Here is a 25,570-nt window from a genome sequence, read left to right as displayed (position 1 = left end):
TGTTTTTCTCTTCTCTCCATTACACATCAGACTACAAATATAACACCAGGTCATGTCACTTGCATTCTGAGACGATTCCGCACTTATGGGGTGTATTGATAAGGTGAATGAGACAGAGGATAGTGGTCAGGTGGAGAACCTTGTTTCTTAATGCAGAAAGAATTATCTGCAATTAAACATCATCAAAACCAAGGAACTGGTCATAAACGTTTGCCACACCAAAGAACCTCTATGTCTGGTCACCATTCAGGGAGTACAAATACTTGAGGACACTTTACACATCAATAATAGGTTGGACTTGTTTTATAACACTGAGGAACTATACAAGAAAGGGCAGAGCATGATCTTCTTTCCTAGGATTCTGCATTCCTTTAATGTGGGAAGTGACATCCTTTTACATCTTCTACAGCTCTGTGATAGCTAGTGAGATTTTCTACACTGTGTTGTGTAGGGCTGGTAAAATCACTTCAAGAGAAGCCCACTGAATGAACAAGTTAATTAAAAGGGCAGGCACAGTTATAGGATACACTCTGAACCCCCTAGAGGTCATAGCAAAGGAGAGTATTAAAACAAAACTGAGTGTCATTATGAACAACACTGCACATCCTCTCTATGACACACCAATGCTGGGGATTTTCAGCCAACAAATACTACAGCAGACGTGTGTGAAGAAACACAATGGGGGCTCCTTTATTCTAACAATAATACCCCTGCATAATGGCACACAGGGACTGGGGCTGCCAGTCAGGTGTTTTCTTTCTTTTCAGTCATTTCGGTGTTTTCAGATCATAGTGTGTTTTATATATACTGTATATATTGTGACAGACGACCGGGGACCTTGCCCCACCAGGATACCTGAAGAGCGGAAGGGCCGGGAGAGAGGCAATACCTTCTCCGGGATACAAGAGGGCATCCCCCCTGGTTTGCATTGGGGCCACGGGACTGGAGCTTGGAAGCTCAATCCTGTTGTGGACCTTGGCCGCCACCAGGGGGCACTTGGACAATCCCCAAGCCTTGGACTACAACACTTCTGCCACACCAGGAAGTGCTGCCGAAAGAGAATCCGGGTGCACCTGGAGTGCTGCAGGAAGTGCTACAAGAAAATCATCAGGGTGCACCTGGAGCACATCCAGATGCAACATAAAAAGGGGCCGCCTCATTCCATTCAGCGAGCCATAGTTGGGTGGCAAAGGACAGAGCTTGTGGGAGAGGAGTGGAGGTGGCAAAGGAAAAGAGAGGAAAAGGAAAAGAAAGGACTGAGCAGTGAGTTGTTTATTGGTGACTTGAGCATTGAGCGCAATAGAAGGAAGAACTGTAAATAAAAGCATGTGTTTTAGGGACCTCTGAGTCTGCGTGTCTGTCTGTGTTCGGGAAGTCTTCCACAATATATATATATATATATATATATATTATATATATATATATATATATATATATATATATATATATATATATATATATTGTGGTGAATGCCCTTCTGCTCAACCCAGCCAGGATGCCCATAGAGGAGGAAGATGGGGGAAAGCAGCTTCTGAGGGACACTACTTCCCCCCGCATGACAGATGGAGATGTCTCTGCAGCATAGCGGTACCCCAGATTCCCGCAGGGCACCATGGGATTTGGAGTTCGGCTTCACAGTCTTGCTCGGTACCATGGGTGCCACCAGGAGATGCTGCAGGGAGACCCGAGAACCTTTATTTTCCATATAGCCTGGAAGTACTTCCAAGTCACAGGGACGGAAACACAGAAGTACTTCCGGGCTGAAGAATAATACAATTCTCCATCTGACCCGGAAGTGCAGACGAGTCACATGGCTGGAAGGACAGAAGCACTTCTGGGTCAAAGACTATTTAAAGGACTGGTAGAGACCCAGCAGGCGAGCTGGAGTTGGGAGGGAGAAGGACAGAGCTTGCTGGGAGGAGTGGAGGAGAGATTTGTGCTGATTATTGGTGTTTGCCTGTGTATGGTGTTAGAGGTGCTTCAAGGCACCGCTATTGAAGAAAAAGGAATAAAATATCCTTTTGGTGCTTTTACCCTGTGTCAGCGTATGTCTGTTGGGTTTAATGGGGCAAACGGCAACCTCTGGTGTTCATTATATATATATATATATATATATATATATATATATATATATATATATATATATATATATATATATATATAAAATAAATATATATATATATATATATATATCGTGACAGATAGAGGGCGCTGTCGTCCTCTTGAACCCTCTGACTTGACTCCAGACACCAGGTAAAAGTCCAATAATTATATTTATTCGGACAATACAGTGCACAAAGCACCCTCCTCTCCACAATACTCATATAATACACAAATAATTAATCAATACAATCCTCCACACTCCCAGACACGTTGCCACCCTTCCACCCAGCTCAGCTCCCCACCTTGGATTTCCCATAGTCCTTTTATAGTTCTTGACCCGGAAGTGTTTCGCCCTCTCTGTCCATGTGACTAGGAACACTTCCGGGTCATATAAAAACTCTTCTTCTTCACCCCGGAAGCACGTCATTCTTCCTGTCGCTATGACTACGATGTACTTCCGGGTTATAGGGCACATAATAGTCTCTGGGCCTTCCTGCAGCATCCCCTGGAGGTTCCCCTGGTATCCAGTAGGGCTGTGATGAAAAACTCCACTGTCCATGATGCCCTGCTGGTACTCGGGGCACCTCTATTTGCATGATATATTTATATATATATTCATGGCATTCGTAGTCTGAATCAAAATCTGATTGTATGGGTGGTTACATACCAGGTAACGCTTGTGGTTGGCCTGCAAGTCGGCTAACATCCGCCACAGTGCCCTCTTTCATTTTCTAGAAGCAGATATTAGGGCGAAACACGTGTTGCGTACTCTTTGCATTATTTGACAGTAAAACTTGGCAATATATATATAAAATCCCTACATGCGTCCAGGTGTCCATGTGTGGGTGTCTTCTGATGAAGTGCGCATGCGCGGGGCACAGTGCGATGCGCGATATTACTGTCATAGAAAGTTAGAGGCGTTTTACGGAAATACAAACCAGTATTACTGCGAGAGGAAATTAAAGGTACACAATACAGTGACGCATATTACAGCCACATACAAGCCAGTATTACTGTCAGAGGAGATTAAAGGCGTATTACCGACACACACGGCTGTATTACCGCCAGAGAAAATTAAAGGTATATTACGGACGTACAAGCCAGCGGACGTAGAAGATGGCATCCTTCAAAAAGGGCGCACAGGCATCCTTCAATAAGGGCGCGCACAAAAAGGTGAGCCTCAAAAGGGCGACCTCAATTGGGCGCAGCAAATAAAGGCGCGCGTAAATAAAGATCTGCACCTTTGTTGCTCTCCACATATTCCAGAGCCATTTGAACTAAATTATTTACGAACGCCTTTATTCGCCGCGCTCAATTGAGGTCGCCCTTTTGAAGCTCGCCTTTTTGTGTGCGCCCTTATTGAATAGAGCTGTACAAGACAGTATTACTGTCACAAAAAATTAAAGACACACAATACACAGCGGCAGCCCATGAAGAACGGTCAGCTCAGCAAGTAAACATCAACAAAAGAAAGGCTGAAAGAAAGAAAAATACGACCAACAAAAAGAATGAGGTCAAAGTCCCTTGCCATTTAATATAGACTGTTCCTACTAATGTTTATGCACTACTGTTCTAGCGCCTGTTATTGTAACGGGCTAAATGACTAGTATATAGACAGACTGACAGATAGATAGATAGATAGATAGATAGATAGATAGATAGATAGATAGATAGATAGATAGATAGATAGATAGATAGATAGATAGATAGATAGATAGATAGATAGATAGATAGATAGATAGATAGATAGATAGATAGATAGATAGATAGATAGATAGATAGATAGATAGATAGATAGATAGATAGATAGACACTGAAAACACCAGAATATACTGTATGTATATAGTTGCAGGTGCCCATTATTTATGTTTATGTGCTAATTAGTTATTAGAGAAACCTTTCTAATTGCATTAGTACTACTAGGCTGTGAGGTACTGGCTTTCTTAAAATTCAGTTCTGCGTTTAAAAATGACCAAATTGAAACAGCTTTCTCAAGAAACATGGCTAATGTCTATTTTTTTCCCCCTGAATGAAGGTTATTCAATGTGACAGACTGCCAAGAAATTGAAGACTTCATACAATGATGTCTGTTACTGCCTTGAGAGAAGAGGCCAACTACATAGAGAAGAAGGACATCAGAGTGTGTAGTTTGAGAAATCAACACCTTACAGGTCTTCAGTTGGCTTTGCCATTAAATTCACACCAAATTCAAGTGTCATCTGCAACAGAGAAAAGATGACCCTAGGAGGCAGGAATTATTGTTATTATTATGTAGCAAACACCTTTATCCAAGGTGATTTATAATGCAAGGTATAATACACACAAGACTGAATAGAAGGTGCAAACATTAAAAGCAACAGAGATCAAGATAGAAAACGAGCATGAGGGAGTAGTCCTTGTACTACTACATAACACCTGCAGAAAGACTCAAACACACATTAATATCCTAAAGGCTTTGCCAGTAAAACAGAACTTGTCCTGTAGTAGAGCTCCAAAATATTTAATGAAAGATGCATTTTCAAAAGACACCTAAACAGGAGTAAACTGAGTGCATTTTGAATAGCCAAACAAGACCATTCCAAAGCTTTACAGCAAGAATGGAGAAGCATTGTCCTGTCTTAGCAAGTTTATCAAAAGGAGGGATAATCAGCAGACAGGAAGAGGCAGAACAGAGACTTCTTGAAGGGACATATGGAGAGGCCAAAAGGTGGGTGATTATTGAGAAGCAGAACCACTCAGAGAAACACAGGTTAAGAAAAGAGTTTTGAACTGGATCCTTGGACATACAGGAAACCAGTGAAGACACCAAAGCAGAGAAATAGTAGAAGTGAAGTGAGGAACAGAGAAGACCAAGAAAACAGCAGCATTGACAGACAGACAGACAGACAGACAGACAGACAGACAGACAGACAGACAGACAGACAGACAGACAGACAGACAGACAGACAGACAGATAGATAGATAGACAGATAGATAGATAGATAGATAGATAGATAGATAGATAGATAGATAGATAGATAGATAGATAGATAGATAGATAGATAGATAGATAGATAGATAGATAGATAGATAGATAGATAGATAGATAGATAGATACTTTATTAATCCCAAGGGGAAATTCACATTCTGGAGGAACTGGAGAGATCAGATAGCAATCCTTGTCAGGAGAGAGTTGCAATAGTCCAATCAAGATGGAAAGCCAGTGCCTGCACAAGAAGTGGCATAATTAATGAAGAAGGGTCATATAATCAGAATATTATGAAGAAAAAAGAGACATGATTTGGCCTTTGAAGAAATATATTCACTGAATTACAAATGAAGAGTCGAGAGTTATTCTGAGAATCGTGACTGTGACTGGTGGTGAAAGGGTGACATCTTCAAGGGCAATGGTTAGAGACAAATCTGAGGACGGAGAATCGGAAGGCAACTACAGCATATCTGACTTTAAAAGGTAAGGTTGGGGTGATGATGAGATGGCAGAAAAACAGCTGAAACTTGAGGCAAATGAGGAGAAGCTCTGCGCGTCACCAGCAGAGAGGTGGTAGGAGAAGCCATGAGAAGAAAGGATATTGCCTAAAGAGCGAATGTAGAGAGAAAAGAGAAATGGACTCAACAACGAACCTTGAGGCACATCTTTCTAGAGTTTCTGTGGAGAAGACAAGGAGTTAGACCAAGAGGCCTAAAAGGATCAGTCAGAAGGATAGAACATGAACCAGTTCAAAACAAAACTACAGATTCCACGTTTATTAAGGGAATGGATAAGCAAGGAGTGATTAATGGTAATGAAAGCTGGCGAAAGATAAGGAGAGGGAGAATTAAACCCCATTCTTCTTTTGCTAGAAATGAAACAACTTATTTATCACATTTATTCCAAAGGTAAGCAGCCTTTTGCTGTAAATTTAGCTTCGCCTGAATCATTTCACACATTGTGCTGCTACAGCAGCCTGTGTTGATATTGTTATTAGCCAGTTTTGGAAAATTCCTACCCCCCCCCCCCCCATTTTTTAATCTGATACATATTGGTATGTCCCTAGCTCACACTTTGCTACTGGCGCTGCTTTAATCTTAGCTCTACCTCCCACTATATTGTATTTCAGGTTTAAGAAATTATCGTCTTCTTACCCTCAAGTTGTCAATTGTTATCAAATCCTAATACTTTGTATGACTTCTTGCCAGAAACCTACATTAAAGTATACAGATTCTCAGCCTTGACTTTCTTGGTGAGTAAAGCTATCTGTCGACGGTCACTACAACCAGTGGGGCAACGCACACTCTGTATGGACTGGATCTTTAGGAGAGAAGCCTTCGCTAACATGGCATTTGGGGACAGAATACTCCTCACTAGAAATGGCACTTCAGTCAAGAACAGTTCAACACCAAGTACCAGTACTTCATTCCTCCCTAACTTTTTAAAGTAGTCAGAATGCTTTCCCATCTTTAACAGATCCAATGGCCCACAAATCTAACTACAGTATTTAGCAAGCTTGTGTAATCCTCACTACAGTGACCACCGTTATGGAGTATCCCCTACAAAGTTTTTCAGATTGTCCTTCCACTGCCGACAGTTTGTATTGTTTCTGCCTCCCTAAAATTTGAGAAGGCCACAAGATGGGGGTGGGGGGAATGAGAGCTGACCTGCCTGGAAATGTCCGAGCTACAGACCCCCATTTGCTGCTCAGAGATCAAAATGAGCAGGAATGCAGAGCGACTTTATGAGGGGTATCACATGAGCAGCTGGATGGATGATGATGGCGCTAATTTTATGACTGGAGAGTGTAAATAGGCTTAGGGGAAGTTAGGGGGTCAGCCAGTCTCAGATTCCATCTTCTGCTTCAACTGCCTCAATCTGTAAACCAACTCTTCAAAGTTTGAAAGAATTCTTTAGGCAGGCACACAAATGAGCAGCCGATTCCAACGTGTCCATCTGCATTAAACACCCCATCCCATTCTTGACCAACTTACCCTAAAACGAAAGATCCCAGCATACTGATTCTGCAAGCTCTGGTCATCGGGTACCACATAAGAAAAGAGAGGTGGCTGCAGGGTTAGGCATGACATGGCAGCCAAGAACCAACAATCCCCTGAAACAGAAGAGAGACCAGAATAAGGACATTCATTAATTTTACAAAACCATTATCTCCATTAATGGGACCACAGAGATCTGTAGAATATTCCAGCAACTTTTGTACATAAGATAGGAACTGGGTGCCAACACATGACAGGGCACCCTGCCACTCTCTCACATAAGACCAATTTGGGAAGAAATTGAAAGAGCTGTCAATGTATAAATAACAAAAAAACAAAGAAATATATTGCTATTACAAAGTAATGATGGGCAATTCTCAAATACAACTTGTTCTTTCTGAATGACTTCCGTCCATCATGTGAACCGATTCGTGAGCACAAACTTATCGATTCAGTGGAGCTCAGCCGGAGTGCTAGTAACTTCGGTAAGTTAACATCACATCTTTTGAGTAGCCACGATTGGCGACATTATACTCAATCTTATTTTTTAAATCTCATTATACAGACGTCTGCGGTGGGTTGGCACCCTGCCCAGGATTGGTTCCCTGCCTTGTGCCCTGTGTTGGCTGGGATTGGCTCCAGCAGACCCCCATGACCCTGTGTTCGGATTCAGCGGGTTGGAAAATGGATGGATGGTTGGATGGATGGATGGATGGATGGATAGATATACAGACGTGCACTGTGTAATTGCCATCCATATACACATTTTTCAAATACTTTTTTTAGAGGTAAATTACTTTTCTAGTGATAAAGTTTTGCCTTTCTTTCCTGCATGACGTCATTGCCATCTTTCGTTTTACAGATAGATGTTTAAAGTGCATGCATATGAACCGCTTGAATTGTGAGCCCTGAGTCACTATCTTAGAATCAGTCTAACAATTCTGGCTCATTTGATTTGTGAATGAATCATTGTTAGTTGCACAATTCTTATTCATTTGTAACTCTTTAATGAAACAACTTATTTTAATTATGCATCTTAAATGTGTTATCATGCTTTGTGTATGGAACGAGGCCAGTGGTATATGAATTATACTGTGTGGCCACTAGGGGGCATCCCAGAACCCCAAACACCACGTACGACTCAGCCAAACACAATTCATGGTTAGAGTAAAATGATATTTATTCAGCAATAACACCATTAAAGGTTTAAATTAGTCCAGCACCATATCAGCATGTAGATATACAGCTTCCTTCTCCTTCTAAACTTCCCTTACTATCATTACTAATAATAATTATGATAATAATTCTTTAAATTTATATAGTGCGTTTCTCACTACTCAAAATGCTTTACACAGTGAGAGAGGGCCACTTCAACCACCACTAATATGTAACACCAACCTGAATGATGTGACGGCAGCCATTTTTGCACCAGTGTGCTCACCACACATTAGCTCTTAGGTGGCGAAGTGGTGAGAGAGATGACCAGTTTAAGGCAGGGGATGATTAGGAGTCCAGAATGACAAGGCTGTAATGGGCAATTTAGAATGGACATCAGGATATAACCTGCTGTCTAGAAAGGATGCACTGGGATCTTTTATGCCCTCAGTGAGTCAGGACCTCAGTTTTATGACTCATCTGAAGGATGGCACCATTTTTGTTGTACAGTGACCCCATCAATGCACTGGAGTAATGGGATCCACACACAGACCACAGAGTAAGTGCCCCCTGGTGACCTCAAAAACACCTTTTCCAACAGTAATCCATCCCAGTACTGACTTGGCCCGAACATGCTTAGCATCAGGTGGATGGCCTGTTGTATGGCTCCTGCCAATAATAGCATTGCCCTCATCCTCCTGACTCTGACGCCTAAATAGATAGAGATGAGGTGGCCTCTTTTATACTGGACCTGTGAATACTACTGGTGCCACAGAATTGCACATCAGAAACAATTCCAAAAGTGGGGATAGCGTTCCCCTGCAGGTCCTTCTGGTGGTACCCAACTACCCCAAACGGGCTGTCCATCAGGACCACAGCTTCCAATATGCCCTGTAGGTGTACAAATGGGAGTTCCACCAGTGGAATGTGTACAGGGGGAATATATGGCCTCGAGAAGCATTATGGTCTCCTGACCGGGAAATGTACCAGCCACCAACCTGGCCAAGAATCCTCAACTCTAGTAAGGATGCCACTCCATCCTCTCTTACACATGTTAAATAGACAATTAATTAATATTTGCTCAGATTTTTTACATTTTTTAATAATGATAACTTACTTTACTTGTCATATATAATTTCTTGCATTACAAACTTGTCATTTTTTGCATACCCCCAACTTATTCTCCTGAGACACAGAGAGAGAAGTTTGGGTCCTCAGGGAACTTGGTCTGCTATTTGTATAGCCCTTCTAACCTGAAATTGCTTGCGCCTGCCTCTTCCATTCTCTCTCTTACTTATTGCATGGCCACATCAGTTTCAGCCTTGATATCCGCAGAGACATTGTGTCTTATGTACTGAATGACTGGGACAGGTTCAAGGTGTGGACTGATGACAGTACAGGAGACAATTATACTACACAGGACCACTATAGCAGTGAAATGCTTAAGCTCATCAGCCTACGACAATTACATTGACAATCATGTTGTGTTATTTATAAAATATTTCCTTTTCTTTTTCATAACTTCTTTAACACACTACTTCTCTGCTGCGAAGTGCAAGTATTTTGCTAGTTCAATAATATACTGTACCAGATGATTAAGGAAAAATTGTAATTGGAGGTAGTAGGAACTTTATACAAAAACTTTATCTCCTGGAAGGTTCACCCTCATCAAACAGGTTGTCCAGCTTATAAATACTGTTATTTAAGCAAGAGGGATAAATACATGGCTGACCTCCAGTCAACAAGTACGAGCTGGGGAGTAAAGGTTACCACTTCCAGGTCATCCAAGCCTTCCTTCTACAGTATTCCAGGCCTGCAGAGCAGATGATCAAATAGCACCTAAGTAATGTCATTTTCTAACCTGCTTTACGCAAGCCAGGGTCATGGAGGAGAAGAAGCCTATCCCAGTTAGTGTATATGCAGGAACAAATCCTGGACAAGATGCCAGTCTATCGCAGGGTGAACACACACCCACATCCCAATCACATGCTAGGGCCAATATCACCAATTTACCTTGCACGTAGTTGGACAGTGTGAAGGAAACTTGAGCATCCAAAGGATACCCATGGAGATATGGGGAGAACATACAAACGCCACACAGGGAGGACTCAGGATGTAAAAACTGGTTTCCTCACTCCGAGGCTGCAACACTATCACTGCATCACCATGTAACCCATAAGGGGTACGTGATTTTTACATTTTGTACATTTATTTTATCCAGCCAGGAGGGCTGCAGGTGAGAATCACATGCCTAAGACATAAATATGAAGAAAAAAATTAATTTGCTTTCATTTCAAAAGAATTCTGTCCATGCCAGAAATTGTGAGATGAATACACCTGCAGAGCTCCGCAGCTCCACGATTCAGTGGCTCTGCTGGGCAGCCAATTGGATTGCAGGAGGTTGTCACCTGGTTGGTTTGACTTGAGTCAGATAACTCCTCCCCCAACCCAAATCTTAACCATAGTGCAACAAGGTGTTATCATTGACCAATCATATAAAGCGACAACCTCCTCAATGGAGTGCAGCTCTGGAGGTCCGCAGCCGGAGTCCCATTGGAGATTTGGGACATGCAATTTATCAGATTTGAGTTCCGTGTATTTACTGAGCAAACCTGCAGTATATCAAAATGTCAAGAATGGACTTATTTGTGTGGACTAGACAATAAAGTTCAATTGCTTTTAAAAACCTCAGACAAGTTTAAAGTTGCACTGACTGCAAGGGGTGGTGGCAATTTTGAAAGGAAAAGGAATTGTGAGAAAAGGAAAAGAATAAACTGCCAAGCGAGACTGTGGATCAAGAAAATGAGATCCGTCTGCAAAACCAAAATTATAGTCGGGAGGTGTAAGCAAGAGAGTAAGCAGGAAAACCAAACAGCCCGATAAGGACGTCACACATTTCCAAACAAACTGCCTAATAGCCAAAAGCAACCGTTAAAACAACTGATTCAAAAACTGCATTGCAAAAAAATATGATTTAAATCTAACAATGTTATAAACTCATTCACTTTGAAAAACAAATGTGACCACAGGGTTCTTAGATCACTAAAACCTCTATAATGTGTTTTGAACTCCTGAGCCTTGGGAAATGTAAAGCAGGAGTCCAGCTAAATTAAACACAGTGGAATATTCAAGTGTTTTCAATGCACAGCACCCATGGGATGCAGAGAAGTTAGGAAACTATTGTCACCATAATAAAGATGACATCACAGGGGACAAAGCCGAAGTCCACATCAGGCTTCAAATCAAATCTAATTGTATTTGTCACATACAAATTACACATACATGTATATATATATAATTCATATATATATATATATATATATATGAATTTCCCCTTGGGATTAATAAAGTATCTATCTATCTATCTATCTATCTATCTATCTATCTATCTATCTATCTATCTATCTATCTATCTATCTATCTATCTATCATACAGTACAATGTGCAGTGAAATGCGTAGTTACAGTAGTTGCTCAACTCCGATGACTGTGCCTTTAAGAACATAAAGGACAATAACAATATATGACTTTATAAATATCAAAAATCCATCCATCCATCCATCCATCCATCCATTATCCAACCCGCTATATCCTAACTACAGGGTCACGGGGTCTGCCGGAGCCAATCCCAGCCAACACAGGGCGCAATACAGGAAACAAACACACACACACACACACACGCACACACACACACACACACACACTAGGGACAATTTAGGATATCCAATGCACCTCACCTGCAAGTCTTTGGACTGTGGGAGAAAAATGGAGCACCCAGAGGAAACCCACGCAAACACGGGGAGAACATGCAAACTCCACACAGGGAGGACCTGGGAAGCAAACCCGGGTCTCCTAACTGTGAGGCAGCAGCGCTACCCACTGCGCCACCATGCCGCCTATCAAAAATCATTAATAAAATTATAAATATGTGATAATTAGATAAATAAAGTGCATTGTGTAGTTTGAGATGCAGATGTACTGTGAACATAAGCTCGTCTTCAGTCTCTCTGAACTGGACTTTAGGCGGTGGTAGCGTTTACCTTACCACAACACAGAAGAAGCTGTGGTTGAGATGGCTGGTATCACTGATCCTTTTCTTTGTCCTGGTCTGACATCGCTTGGTGTAGATGTTCGCGAATTAAGAGGTGCACACCAAGTGATGTGTTCAGTTGACCACACCACTCTCTCCAGAGCCTTGTGGGCCTGCTGTGTGATGTTCTCAAACCAGGTAGTAATACTGCACTTTCTGTCAGGGTACTTTCAATGGTGGATGTGTAGAAGTTCTTTAGTTAATTGGGAAGGTAGCCTGAAATCTCTGAGGCATCCGAGGTGGTAAAGACATTGCCATGACTTCTTCACCAAGAGGTTGGTGTGTTTGGACCAGGTTAGGTGTTCTGTGATGTGAACACTGTCTCCTCTCCACCTGATTTCTGTTTGTTAGATAGATAGATAGATAGATAGATAGATAGATAGATAGATAGATAGATAGATAGATAGATAGATAGATAGATAGATAGATAGATAGATAGATAGATAGATAGATAGATAGATAGATAGATAGATAGATAGATAGATAGATAGATAGATAGATAGATAGATAGATAGATAGATAGATAGATACTTTATTAATCCCAAGGGGAAATTCACATACTCCAGCAGCAGCATACTGATACAAAAACAATATTAAATTAAAGAGTAATAAAAATGCAGGTAAAAACAGACAATAACTTTGAATAATGTTAACGTTATTAACTCTTTGAGGGCTGAATATTTTTTCCAGTTTTCTGAAAGGCACAGCAATGGTTTAACACATAAATCAGCATAAAATGTCTTTTGCCGCATGCCGTGGCTGCTGTCGGCCCCCGTTTGGTGTCTCTAGCGGTAGCAACAGCACGGGGGCAGCTCGACGACCAGCAGGAATACGGACAGCAGTAGCAATCGCAGTGTGACGCAATCTGGTTTGTACCTCTTGTCATCGTAAGAGGATGTCCTCCCAGGTGAACGTTGGCGTAGGTGCATTAGCTACACAGACATGTTCAGCACCACGATCAGGTGACTCTGGCCCCTCACTTTCGTTTTCGATCTCCAGATCACTTGCATCAAAATCCGACAACTCAGAGTCTGACTCAGTGACACGATACTCTAAACGTTGTCCGCAGAGTATTTCGTTTTGCGTATTCGCTTTGGGCTTTTGCCAGATGTCGATGTCATTTGAGGGGTCGTTTGCTCTTCTCTACTCATGCATGCGCAGGAAATCTCGGTCAAATCAATGAAGCTAACTTTAAAGAGAGTCGAACTAAAACAGAACGGCGAGTTTTGTCACAGCTCACAGGTGATTCCCATCCTCTACCCGTGAATTTCGACAAAAGTCGACATCCGCCCTGAAAGAGTTAATATAATTATTATAATGTTAATGTTGTAATTAATGTTAACATTGATCTTCTGATCTAATGACAATCAGCATTTTCAAAAAGTGTCTACAATGTCATGTAAGACCTGTCATTGTCAAATGTATTCACTTTGCTGAGCATTTACAAAACAGTTCATTGTTGGTAGTCAAAAAACATTTTGGTGTGAACGGAAGGCAAAAAAAAGAAAAGATACGTTTTCAAGCTTATCTTGTGTTAGTGTGGACTAGCTCTAAGTTTGAATCATGAGGTCCCATTAGATGACCTAAAAGAAACAAGAAGAACAAAAATCACAATGCACATAGTTTGATAATTAAAGGTATCACTGATCTTCATTTTCCTTTGAGTTACTGTATGCTTCTTATTACCAGGATTCAGAAAAATTGTTTTGAATTCAAGTCCGAGTGGCAGCTTTCCAGACGACTGTGAATGTTAAGAAGTCTTCTGTGGCTGACTATTCTGTGTAATGTCATTATTCTGTTGCCAGGTATGGAGTTGATTAAATGTTCTGAACTTTTTTGGCTCATCAATCATTGATTTTTGCTTTAGTAAACCTTCTCACATTTGTGGGGGTCTCAGATGTTACTTCTATGAATGCATCAACATCACTTGGGAGTTGTTTTGTTTGTCTGTAGCAGCCTGAATTTATATTTATTAAAGACATGTTTTGCAATGTTTGTTCAAAATGAAGTATAAAGCACATTGACAAAGTCTCCTCCTCGGGCGCTCAAAGAAACTCTTTCAGCAATTGTGAACATTTTGACTCATGAGAGGCAGTGTTATGGATTGGCCAGGGCATCTTTCTCTTTTTGAATTGCCATTTTTGTCACCTTTAACACATAATTTATACATTGTGTTATTGATTATATTTATAATAATAATAATAGTAATAATAAGTTGCATTTATAGAGCGCCTTTCACAAACACAAGGTCACTTTACATTTGCTTTTTCTTCTTTCGGTATTGTGTCTGTTTTATTTTGTTGTGATTAATTAAATTCTATTGTATGTTAATTATATATTTACCATCTTTTTTGTTTGTGCCTTGTGCACTGCATGTGAAACCTTAGGAGGCAGGACCCCCCCAGCTGAGGGAAAACCCTGAACCTTTATATTGGGCTGAGTGGTTCAGGTTCCCATCATTGGCCTGGACTCCTTTAAATATAGGTTTACCAGTAACGGCACACTGCACGTTATACACTTGACTTGAGCATTCCTAGCTTTCCTCCTCTTTCTCTGTACGTTTACCATTCATTTGCTCAGAGGTTGATGCGCTTGCTGTTCCTGAGCGTCTCTTCTTGTCTCCACCCTAGCGGCCCGCTTCTTCTCTTTTTTCGTCGGCATCTTTTCACGTTAAAACTGATTATGTCAGTGTTTGTGTTGTAATTATTTAGTACTCTTTCTTTAATTTTTCACTTAAGCTTAAGTCTTCAATCTACCTCAAGAATGATTTAAGATATGAAGAGGCAGGGGAAGTGACGGCGAAGGTGGTAGGGATGAGAACGGCGCTCGTACACATATGTCGCATGGCCAACTTTCTGGCCGCTGCTGAGAGTTGATTCTACAATAAAATAAAATAAAAATAAAAAAAGGAATAACCTTTGCGGTCAATCATCACCCGAAAAGTGGACAGTAGACGTCACGTAGTATATGTGTACCAAATATGAGGTCAATAGTTCAAACGATTTGCGAGCTACAGATGATTTAAAATCGTGGACAGACAAACGGACAGCCACGGTAGCGTACTATATATAAAGATTGCCAGTACTTGTGGATTTGCTGGTTTTTGGATAATTTTGCTTTGACCTTCAACATTGTGCCCTGGAATTTGACTTTGGTTTTGTTCACAAGTCTGTTTGGATACCTGTGGTGTATATATAAAGTGGGTAAAGTTCCTTTAAGGGAATGGCAATTATGGGCTGGCAGAAGGGTGTGGGGGAAGGAAAATGGAAAAGAAAGCAAATTAATAAATCAGTGAGTGGAGCTTCATGTTGTGCACCTGTGTCCAGGTTATTTGTAATAAGCAAGATGCGATCATACTTGTTTTGCCCTGCTTTTGTTTTTGTTTTGAATTTTTTGGAATAATTCTGTTAAAATATAAACCAGGGGTATCCAATTCCAGTCCTGGGGCCTCATGTATAAACGGTGCGTATGCACAGAAATGTTGCGTAAGAACGTTTCCACATTCAAATCGCGATGTATAAAACCTACACTTGGCGTAAAGCCACGCACTTTTCCACGGTACCTCATACCCTGTCGTAGGCAAGTTCTCTGTTAGGTTTTGCAGACTGGCAGCACCCAGCGTCAAAGCAGTGCTACTGTTCCTGTGTGGTTACCCTTTCTTAGATCCACATCCATGACGGCGGCGGCTCAAGTGCTCCTTGTAGAACTGTTTGTACTTGCAAGTTACCGTGAGGTAATTGTACTTATGATACAGTTATAATACTGCACAACCTGAGCCACTTTATAAAGCGCGTATTTACATAAGATGACGATATGATTTTTAAGATGCAATGCAGCAAAATATGTTGATTATATTATACAGATAAAACTTTAACTACACGGTGCCGCAACGCTAGCGAGCTTGAGCTTCGTTCACGGTTTGTTCCTGCCTCGCGCTGTTTTCATGCTGTGGCTGGCGCGACACTGGAAGGATAGATGGATAGAATAATTAAACATTACGAAGATATTTCGATGTTCCTTAAACGTTTTGAAGAATCGGCATTCTAAGCTTACAGATGGCTTAACAACTATTACAGAGCTGATTGTGTGGCGATTGGGTATTTGGAGAAAGAACAGTAAGGACAGGAATTGGGGGTTAGTACATTTGAAAGAGACAGTACTTCTGTAATAAAGCATTTCATTGAAGGTCGCGTATGGTGCAGCAAGCATCTTGCTGTAAGACATGAACAATCACTGTGCCACCGTGTTCCCATGTTTAATAACATGCTTTAACTCATATCATCATGAAAATGACATCACGTATACTTCTCAGTATTTTAATTACTCAGAGAGCTGTAATATTACGAATGTAATGGATTCTGTGTCCTGTCGGAGGAAGAGCACATAGTGATTCAGGCACATAGAGCACATATAAGATCAAATACAAAACAAAGCATTTAACGTGCTACTTTAGTTACGATGAGATTTGAGAAACTAGTAAATTAAACAATTTTAAGATGAAGTTTATGATGTTCTACTTTAATGACAAAATAAACTATGTGATTAAAGTGGAAATTTCGAGATTAAAATTGACATTTCGTGCTTTTTTCAATACTGTGTGCCTTTTTTCTCACTGTACCCTAATATGCTTTCATATGACACTCAGGCGTTGGGCTACGATTCGCCTTTTCACGCTGACTTTGATATGTGACAACTTTTTTATTTCAGGCACTGTGCGACTTTGTGAACTTGATCTTTCGAGTTTCTCTGACACGCTATGTCACTCAATCAACTTCCTTTTGTTGCTTATATAACTGTTTAAACCAACAAACAGTACGTTTTTCTTTGCCTCCATTTGGTATTCGCTGAAATTCTTCTATTTTTCCTCGTACTTTTGCCATTGCCTTTTCACAGAACACTGGGCTTAAGGGCTATTTATATTGATTTCCTTATTCAAAGAGGCGTAATTCTGGGAGGAGTTGGGGCGGGACAGCAGGCGCGTGTATGTGCGTTTATTTCCACACTGAGCGGGATTTATGTAGCGGAAGAACATGGAAGTTGGTGAACGCACAGGTTCCTGCATCTGGATTTTTCTGTGCATAAGCACATTTCGGCTTTTGTGCTTACGTCATGTTATAGTGCGAATTCTACGCACGGCGTTCTGCATGAGGCCCCTGGTGGGCCACAGTGGCTGCAGGTTTTCATTGTAACCCTTTTCCTGACCAGTGACCAGCTTTAACTGCTAATTAACTAATTCTCTTCATTTAAATATCCCTAATTTTAAGGATTCAGTGCTCTGAATTGATTCTTTTATTCATTAAATGGCAGCCAAACAGAAATGAGATGTGAAACGAGCCAACAGATAACCAACTGAACTGGGGCTTCAAACTCCAAACAATTTCACTCCAACCAGTTCCTTAATGACAAGCCGACTCTTGCTGTTAATTAAACTCGTTATTTAATTTCATGGCTTGATGATCCGCTGTGGCAACCCCTAATGGGAGCAACCAAAAGAAGAAGAAGACTTAATTCCATGGCTTGTTGCTCCTCTCATTCCGCCACAGCAGACATTTCCAAAATGGTTGATTTTATGTTTTTTCTAAGCATACCGTTAAAATGTTTTGGTGACCTGAGAGATCCACCTTACTGAGACCTTCAACTTTCTTTATTTTTCAAATACTGTGATTAGCTGGTCATGTAGTGGCTGGTTTTGTGCCTCATTTTTGTTTGGCTGCTAATTAAGGAAAAAGGAACAACTAAGGGGCCTGAGTCAAGTTAATTAAAACTGAGGCAAAAACAGTTAATTAGCAGCAAAAACGGGTCGCTAGTTAAGAAGACAGTTAGAATGAAAACCTGCAGCCACCAGGAGTGAAGTTGACACACCTGATATAAAGCGTCCCATTTTCTCTCACATGGACCTGTTTTTTTTTACAGTTTCCTATCCTCCTTTCTTGTTGTGATCCAAGTTTGTATTTCAATTTTTGTGAGAAATCCAGGATAGATTTTAACAATTTATATGTTGTATTGCATGTGTGACTGGGGATCATCTGAAATGCTCGAAGGAGGTAAGCAGTACCACACTGGGGTGAGTGTTTATGGGGAAGAGGCCTGTCTCTTGGGAAACCAGCCACAAAACACAAGGAACATAACACAGACATTAGCAACAAACCGGAAAATAAAAAAAATCATATTGGCATAGATAAATAGTACAAAAATGGACAAAAAAAGACAAGAAACGTGACTGAACCCCAGTCAGGGGAGAAACCCTGCTTGTGAAGTGATACGTTGATTTTCATTGCAAATTCAGTTTCTCACAAATGGTTCTGCTCATCACTACTCAAAGTTTTTTCAACCTCAACCTCATAAAATAATGGCTGGGCCTCATTTCCTAAACTCTAGATCGCATTGTTGGATATGACCATATAAATATGGCGGTGATTGCTACAGGCACTATCCCTCAATGGATGCTTAAGACTCTTAGTGGCCATTGGCTTCTTTAGAAATAGGCTCTGATGTTAGGCTTTTGGATCCTTGGCTTTTGTCCTTTATATTGTAAGCTAGGAGTCCCTAATCACATAAGTCCCAATATGTTCCAAAAGCACTTGCAAAAAAAATGGCAACTAGAGGGGGATATCACTCTTAAGCCCTGGCTAGTAATAAGGGCAAGCATAGAGTCTTTATAATTAAAATGTTTTATTATTACAAAATTACTCTGTCTCACTAAGAAGCTCTGAAGAGCACAAAAGGCATAAATAAAACCAGAGCAAAAAATCCAAAAATCCACAATCACAATAAGCACAGCAGAATGCAAGGACACTCACCATTCCCAAGCATGTTCGAATTGAACCACTAGGAACTGTGGGAGATGCTCTGGAATTATAGGGTGGAGGGCAGTTCCAGATGGCTCCACCCACAAAATAAATGGAACATAACACAGCAGCTTATATACATAAACAAAATCAAAAATGAAGAATAATTCACATAATCAACACAAGTAATACAGGTCAAATTCCGTTATAACGAACTCCCAGGGACCTACAAAATATTTCGCTATAATGAAAATTTCATTGTAATGAGATTCTGTGTTTGCTGCTATAGTGCTTTCTTTAACTTGCGCCCAGGTGTCTGCAATCATTTCAATGGCTTCTTTTGTGTTCATTTTAATCTCCTTCCGCCTACAAGTTATGCTGACAAGAATTTTTCTCAGCATTTCCTTGCGATAATACACTTTCCCGAAACACGATTGCAGCGTCTGTGGAAGATTGTTTGTCCGTTTGCCGGGGCAGGGCAAAAACAGGCTCATAGCGCTGCAGTGAAGTGACACAGAAGCAAATCATAAAAGATTGGGGTCACGCTATAAGTCCCTGTCTTGCACCCCAAAACACGAGGCTGAGTCTCAGTACTTTAGCAAAACTAACTTTATTTAGCTTGAAACAGGAACGGCACACTTATTTATTGTAGCGTGATCTGCCACTCTGCTATACACAGACACAGCAGTCAGGCTGCATCACCCATCGATATCTTTTCTGTTTGCTTTGGCGGAGAGACGCAGAATATCTTTGAGATAGCTGTTGCCCTGGCAACAGATTAACAGTCTTCCATAGAGGCGGAGATCGGACTTTGCGATGCTCTTCGGCGTGTTGTCCAGTTAGGGGAGGTCCCAATTGGAGTTTACAAACCTCACATTTTCTTGAATGAGTGCCACATTAATAGGAATGTTTCTTGAACGAGCATCACTGAACCACATAAAAACTGCTTTTTCGACGTCTTCACATATGTTTGCAACCCGAGATTTTTTTTCTTTTTTTTGCTCGGTCTTTCAAGAAAGTTGACAGCATCGATGGCGAAATTCCGAATTCACTGGCAACGTCTTTTTTTTGCTGCAAAAATATGAACTGTTATCGTTTTTTCATGTCTGCCGTTTCTATAGGAGGGTGACAATGATTTAAATTCCAATGGATGTTTTTTTAATGTTGATGAGCAATAAGCAAAAGGTATCACTGAAAACCGCAGGAAACCAAAAGGGCAAAAGAAAATCAGTACGAGGAAAGTTCGAAGAAAGAAAAAAAAATTACAATGTTTCTGTTTGGGATCGTTGTGCACAACTGAGCTGCGGCCACAGAACTAACTGCTCTGCGGATGATTCATTCAGGCATTTCAAGGTCTTTTGGGCACTTTGTTATAATGAAAGTATCTGCTGAATGTACTTCGTAATAACGAGATTTCTATATACTCGCGTCATATGGGGAAACAGTCGGGACCATAAAAATACTTCATTGTAATGAAAATTTTGTTATAAAGATATTCGTTATAACGGAATTTGACCTGTATCAACATAATACACCTGAATGAAAGAATCAAAAATGAACAAAACGTTAGTTTTAGTGATGCTCTACTTTGAGTTCACAGTTATGACCTCTGCCTTTTTTTGACTATGCATTTGGTGCACATTTTCATCTCAATCACAATAATTCCTTGAGACTACAAGTCTTGAAACACACTGACTGATCAAATCAAGCCCATCAGTAAAAGGTTCTGGTGGCCCAATGGCACGAGTTACTCTCTTCTAGCACTCTTTTGCAATATCAATTCTAATCGCTACTTCATTATCCAATGTTACAACAGGCTTGTTCTCCATATGTCACTGCCATCCCAAGTAAAGATTGGAACCTAATCCTAGTTTTTTAAAGGAGACTCTTCAACTTCTGTCCACAAGACATAAGACAGACTTTCTTCTTAACTTCATATTCTTCTGGCACAATGGCACACCAAGGAGCACCCAAGCTGTGCTGGTGGCACAACCCTTTCTGGGTTCCTACATTTCTTGACAATTTCCTATATATTATTATTTTTCATGGGGAAAAGTTCCATGGTGAGGATAGAAATCTCAAACTGTTTTCCAATAGACTTTCAAAACTTGTGTTATTTCAGCCAGGGATTGCTAACTTTTTATTTTAAAATCTCCCAATCTTTCATACTGTAATTATATCAGGAAATTTCATCACTTATGCCTGACATTTGTAAGATAGAAGTGATGAAACTGAATGTATCTCGCTTGGCAGCTGTATTCAGCCGTAGGCTGGTGGGCATCTGTTGCATGTCCAAACCTGCTCAGATTTTAGTAGAAGTAAAAACCTGCACTCCTAGATCAGGGTGTGCTAATGAAGCATGGGGCTGTAAGCAAAAAGGAACTGTATACGCATGAGAAACAGCAAGGATATGGTGGAGCCTTCACACATTACTCTTTGAATCGAATGCAGTTTGATTCACATTGTGAAATCACTTTGTGTTTATTTTATGAGCGGTGGCAATTTAGTTCCCAAAATGCTAAGCAATTTCTTAATTCATTAAACTTCCTTCTTTCCTGAATGAAGCCAAATAACTAGAGTCCATGCCCCCTTAGGTTAAATGGGGAGTAATTAGCAAAAAACTGAAAAATGAACAGATACACAATAAATAAAAGGGGTAAAAAGGAGGAGTTAGGGACAAGGACCAAAAGACAACATAATACACATAGGAGTGGGTACTGGTATTAGATTAATTACAAGCATCATCAACTGTATGTATCTGTTCTTTAACCTTCCTAATCAAGTTCAGAGTAGTTGTGGGCTGAAGCCCACCTTGGCATCATTGATTACACAACAGGAACTGGACCTGAATACCAAATGTTATTGATCACTAGCCATGTTGAGCTGGCAGTGAACTTCCAGTGTGCCAAAGCTCCTCTGAGACCACTCACCAACCAGGGGGAGGACGTGGAGGTGGTGCAGAACTAGAAGCACCTGGGGGTTCCCAACCTACTGGACTGGTCTGAAAATACAAGAAGGTCCAGAGAAGACTACTCTTCCTAAGGAGTCTCAGGTCTTTTGATGTGTACAGAAAGCTTACTACCCAGTGTGGTGTTCTACGCTACAGTCTCCTGCAACTCGAGCTCAAAAGATGCAAAATTCCTGAGCAAACTTATAAGGAAGGGTTACTCCATCACAGGGTTAACCCTGGACACACCTGAAGCTTTTGTGTGGCAAAATTGGATGTCATTATTGCAAATCCCCTCCAGGTGGCGCTGTCTTGGAGCACTTGGAGGCACAGGCTCTTCACTCAGGATGTGCTAACAAGCACCTCTGGGTATCATTTCTACCCACAGCTATTAGGCAATTCAATGATTCCTTCTGACATGCCAAACTAAATGCTGATACTCTTTACATTCTTTTTTCAATTTCTGCCTGCTTCTCAGACTCATTTCATTTCCAGGTGTCTTGCTCACCTTCTGTCTGGGTTTTGACTGCCACCTGTAGACCAACAGTAGGCCCCCATTACCTACTATGAAAACATCATTTGTATTCTTGCAAATACTTCCCATTATTGAGGACAATTCTCAGCATGCTTCCTACGCCTCTACTCCTCCTCATGTGGCTGAGCCTCACTTGCCCGGCAATTCCTCTGTCAATTGCATTACCAAAGCCAAACTGACCAATCAGATTGCTCCGAGGGACCAGACGCACACACAGATGTATTATATAGTAGTTAAACTGGCCCTGCAGGTCTACATATAGAAGGAAGATTAAATGAGCCTGCAAAGGTTCCACCTTTAGGCCAAAAAGTTGCTGGCACAGACATCCTGCTCCCTATTAAATCTTTGACATCTTTAACTCTTTGAGGGCTGAATATTTTTTGCAGGCAACTCCGTTTTCTGAAAAGCACACAAAGCAAAGGTTTCACATGTAAATCAACAAAAAATGTCTGTTGCTGTGGCTGCTGTCAGCTCCTGTTCAGCATCTTTGGTGGTTGTGTAGGGGCAGCACGATGGCCGCTAGGAATGTGTGGCAGGCCGGCTGCCTGGCCTGTCTTCACAAAGCAGTGCTACTCAATCTGTTTGGTACCTCTTGCCATCATAAGTGGCGGTCCTCCCAGGCCAACGTTGCCGTTGGTGCATCGGCTACACAAACATGTTCAACACCACGATCAACTGGGGACCGATCAGCTGAAGCCGGTACCTCACTTTCGTTTTCAGTCTCCATCTTCAGATCACTTGCTTCAAAATTGGAAATCCAGCAAGCCAGAGTCCAATCTGGCGATAATAATACACAAAATGTCGTCCATGGAGTATTTTGCTTTGTGCATTCGCTTTGGTCTCTCGTCAGATGTCGATGCCATTTAGAGGTTGCTTGCTCTTTGCTACTCACACATCCGCAGGGAATCAAGGTCAAATCAACAAATCTAACTTTCCTTCTACCAAAGAGAGTTGATCTAAAACATAACGGCGAGTTTTGTCGTCGTTTATAGCAGAGTTACCATCCTCTACCCCTGAATTTCGACAAAAGTCAACATCAGCCCTGAAAGAGTTAAATAGAGTGTCCAGCATGTGATTGAAAAGTGTCACCTCTAGCTTTAGTTCTTGTCATAGACCCAAAGGTGTCAGGAAGGACTTTGACTCCTCCTGACCATGCAATCAAAAAAAATGTTCAAAAAATTGAAGAACTGTTATTCAAGTCAGGTCAGGTTAGGGAGCATGCACTGGTACAGCGTGTTGCTGCACCCACCACACATCAAACCAGCTCTGGATCCTGGTTGGCAACCCCCCAGGCAGGCACGCAGTCCAGTTCCACCCTCTGGAAATGAGCATCTATCTGCCGCAGCCAGGTGTTACATGGGCATCCCCTTGGCCTGGTCCAGGTGCTCAGGTTCTTAGTAATGAAGATCCCATGAGACAGATCACCCTCGGGGAATGCGCCACATGGCCATAGTGCCGTAACTAGCACTACATTACAATGCAGGTAACAATGTGCCTTGTTCGGGACTCCATGAGCAACTGCTCATTCGACACAAAGTCAAAGAAGCGATACACAAAGATTCTCCAAAGAGAACAAAGAAGTCCAGTCTTTGTCTCAGATCACTGGATGCCATCCGTATCTCACAACCATATAGCAAAACAGGAAGCACCAGGACTCTGAAGACTTGGAACTTCATCGTTCTAGCAGAGATATCAGGAGCTCCGCACACCCGTTTCCAGTAACCTTATGACCCCTCCATTCTCTCCCAATTTGTCTACTAACTTCATAGGTAGAGTCATCAGAGACGTGAATGTCACTGCCAAGGTAAGCAAACCTCTCAACAACTGTTATTGCTAATTTAAATTTTGATCTAAGCTTCAAACCACTCACTGGCCAACCATAAATAAAACACCAGCCCTCATATCTATAAAACTCCATGTAGAAATACAAAATTCCAACATGAGTGCCACTATTGCTAACCTGGAAAAAACTGCCACAATGATCCGTTTGTTCATTCACAAATTTGATAGGTGAAGGAGTGTTTGGGGTCCGTGTACTTTTTGGTATTTGAAACTTCATTTTAGATGCAAAAACGAAAAAATGAAAATGAAAGGAATTTTCAGATTTTGATTTTTGATTAAAGAATAAAATAAGGGAAAATAAGGTATTTTTTTAATTCAGTGGTAACAAATAGCAGTCATAAACTTAAAATGACACATAATTTTCTGGATTTATTTGTGATTCAAATAATGAAAGTGTTATAGCTCAATAACAATACAACAGACACATTTTCGTTGTCTGAAACCTGAGGTACTTCTTCTTTTGCGCGATTTTTGACAACACGTGCGAACAGTCCTCCTCCTCACAACACATCGACCAACGGCCTTGAAGTTACACTGGCATCACCAGAGGACGGACCATTACGTTGTTTTTCGGAACACTAAAAGAGTGACACTCCGGGACGAGGCCATGACTGCAGAAAAACTGAGTCGCTTCTTTCCGGTAAAAATACAAGCTTTGCAAACTTTGCTTCATTGATGTAGCAGTTCTTATATGAATGTTATTGTTGTTACTTACTGTGAAACAGCTACCATTTGGTGATTTCATTTACTAACACTAAGTCTGGCAATTTTTATAGTGCTAGCATTTTGAATGGTTGCTCATTGACTTTTACCGGCTACTATAGCTAGTAAACGTTTCGAGTATTAACAGTGCGCAAAGTGTAACACGTTAGGAGAGCAACGTGATTTACAGAAAGTTTTCATAACATGTGCCACACTTGTCAATGAGCGACCATTCACACATTTACACACATTCAAAATGCTAGCACTATAAAAATTACCAGACTTAGTGTTAGTAGATGAAATCACCAAATGTTAGCTGTTTCTCAGTAAGTATAACTTTCTTAAAAGAACTGCTACATCAATGAAGCAAAGTTTGTAAAGATTGTATTTTTATCTGAAAGATGCGACTCAGTTTTTCTGCAGTCATGTCCTCGTCCTGGAGTG

At 41.0% G+C, this 25,570-nt stretch overlaps 1 protein-coding gene across 1 annotated transcript in view; it reads right to left on the bottom strand.

The window, feature by feature from the left end:
• capn12 (calpain 12) overlaps nucleotides 1-25,570 on the bottom strand; it is a 163,795-nt gene that overhangs the window by 116,443 nt on the left and 21,782 nt on the right. The window contains exon 3 of the mRNA XM_028796315.2: nucleotides 7,066-7,184. Within this exon, the coding sequence (XP_028652148.1) occupies nucleotides 7,066-7,184 (119 nt within the window). The remainder of the gene's footprint in view (nucleotides 1-7,065; nucleotides 7,185-25,570) is intronic.

This window comes from Erpetoichthys calabaricus, chromosome 1, assembly GCF_900747795.2.
Source record: "Erpetoichthys calabaricus chromosome 1, fErpCal1.3, whole genome shotgun sequence".
Lineage (NCBI taxonomy): Eukaryota > Metazoa > Chordata > Cladistia > Polypteriformes > Polypteridae > Erpetoichthys > Erpetoichthys calabaricus.
The sequence above is the reverse complement of the archived record's forward strand: the minus strand, read 5'-3'. Positions and strand labels throughout refer to the sequence as shown.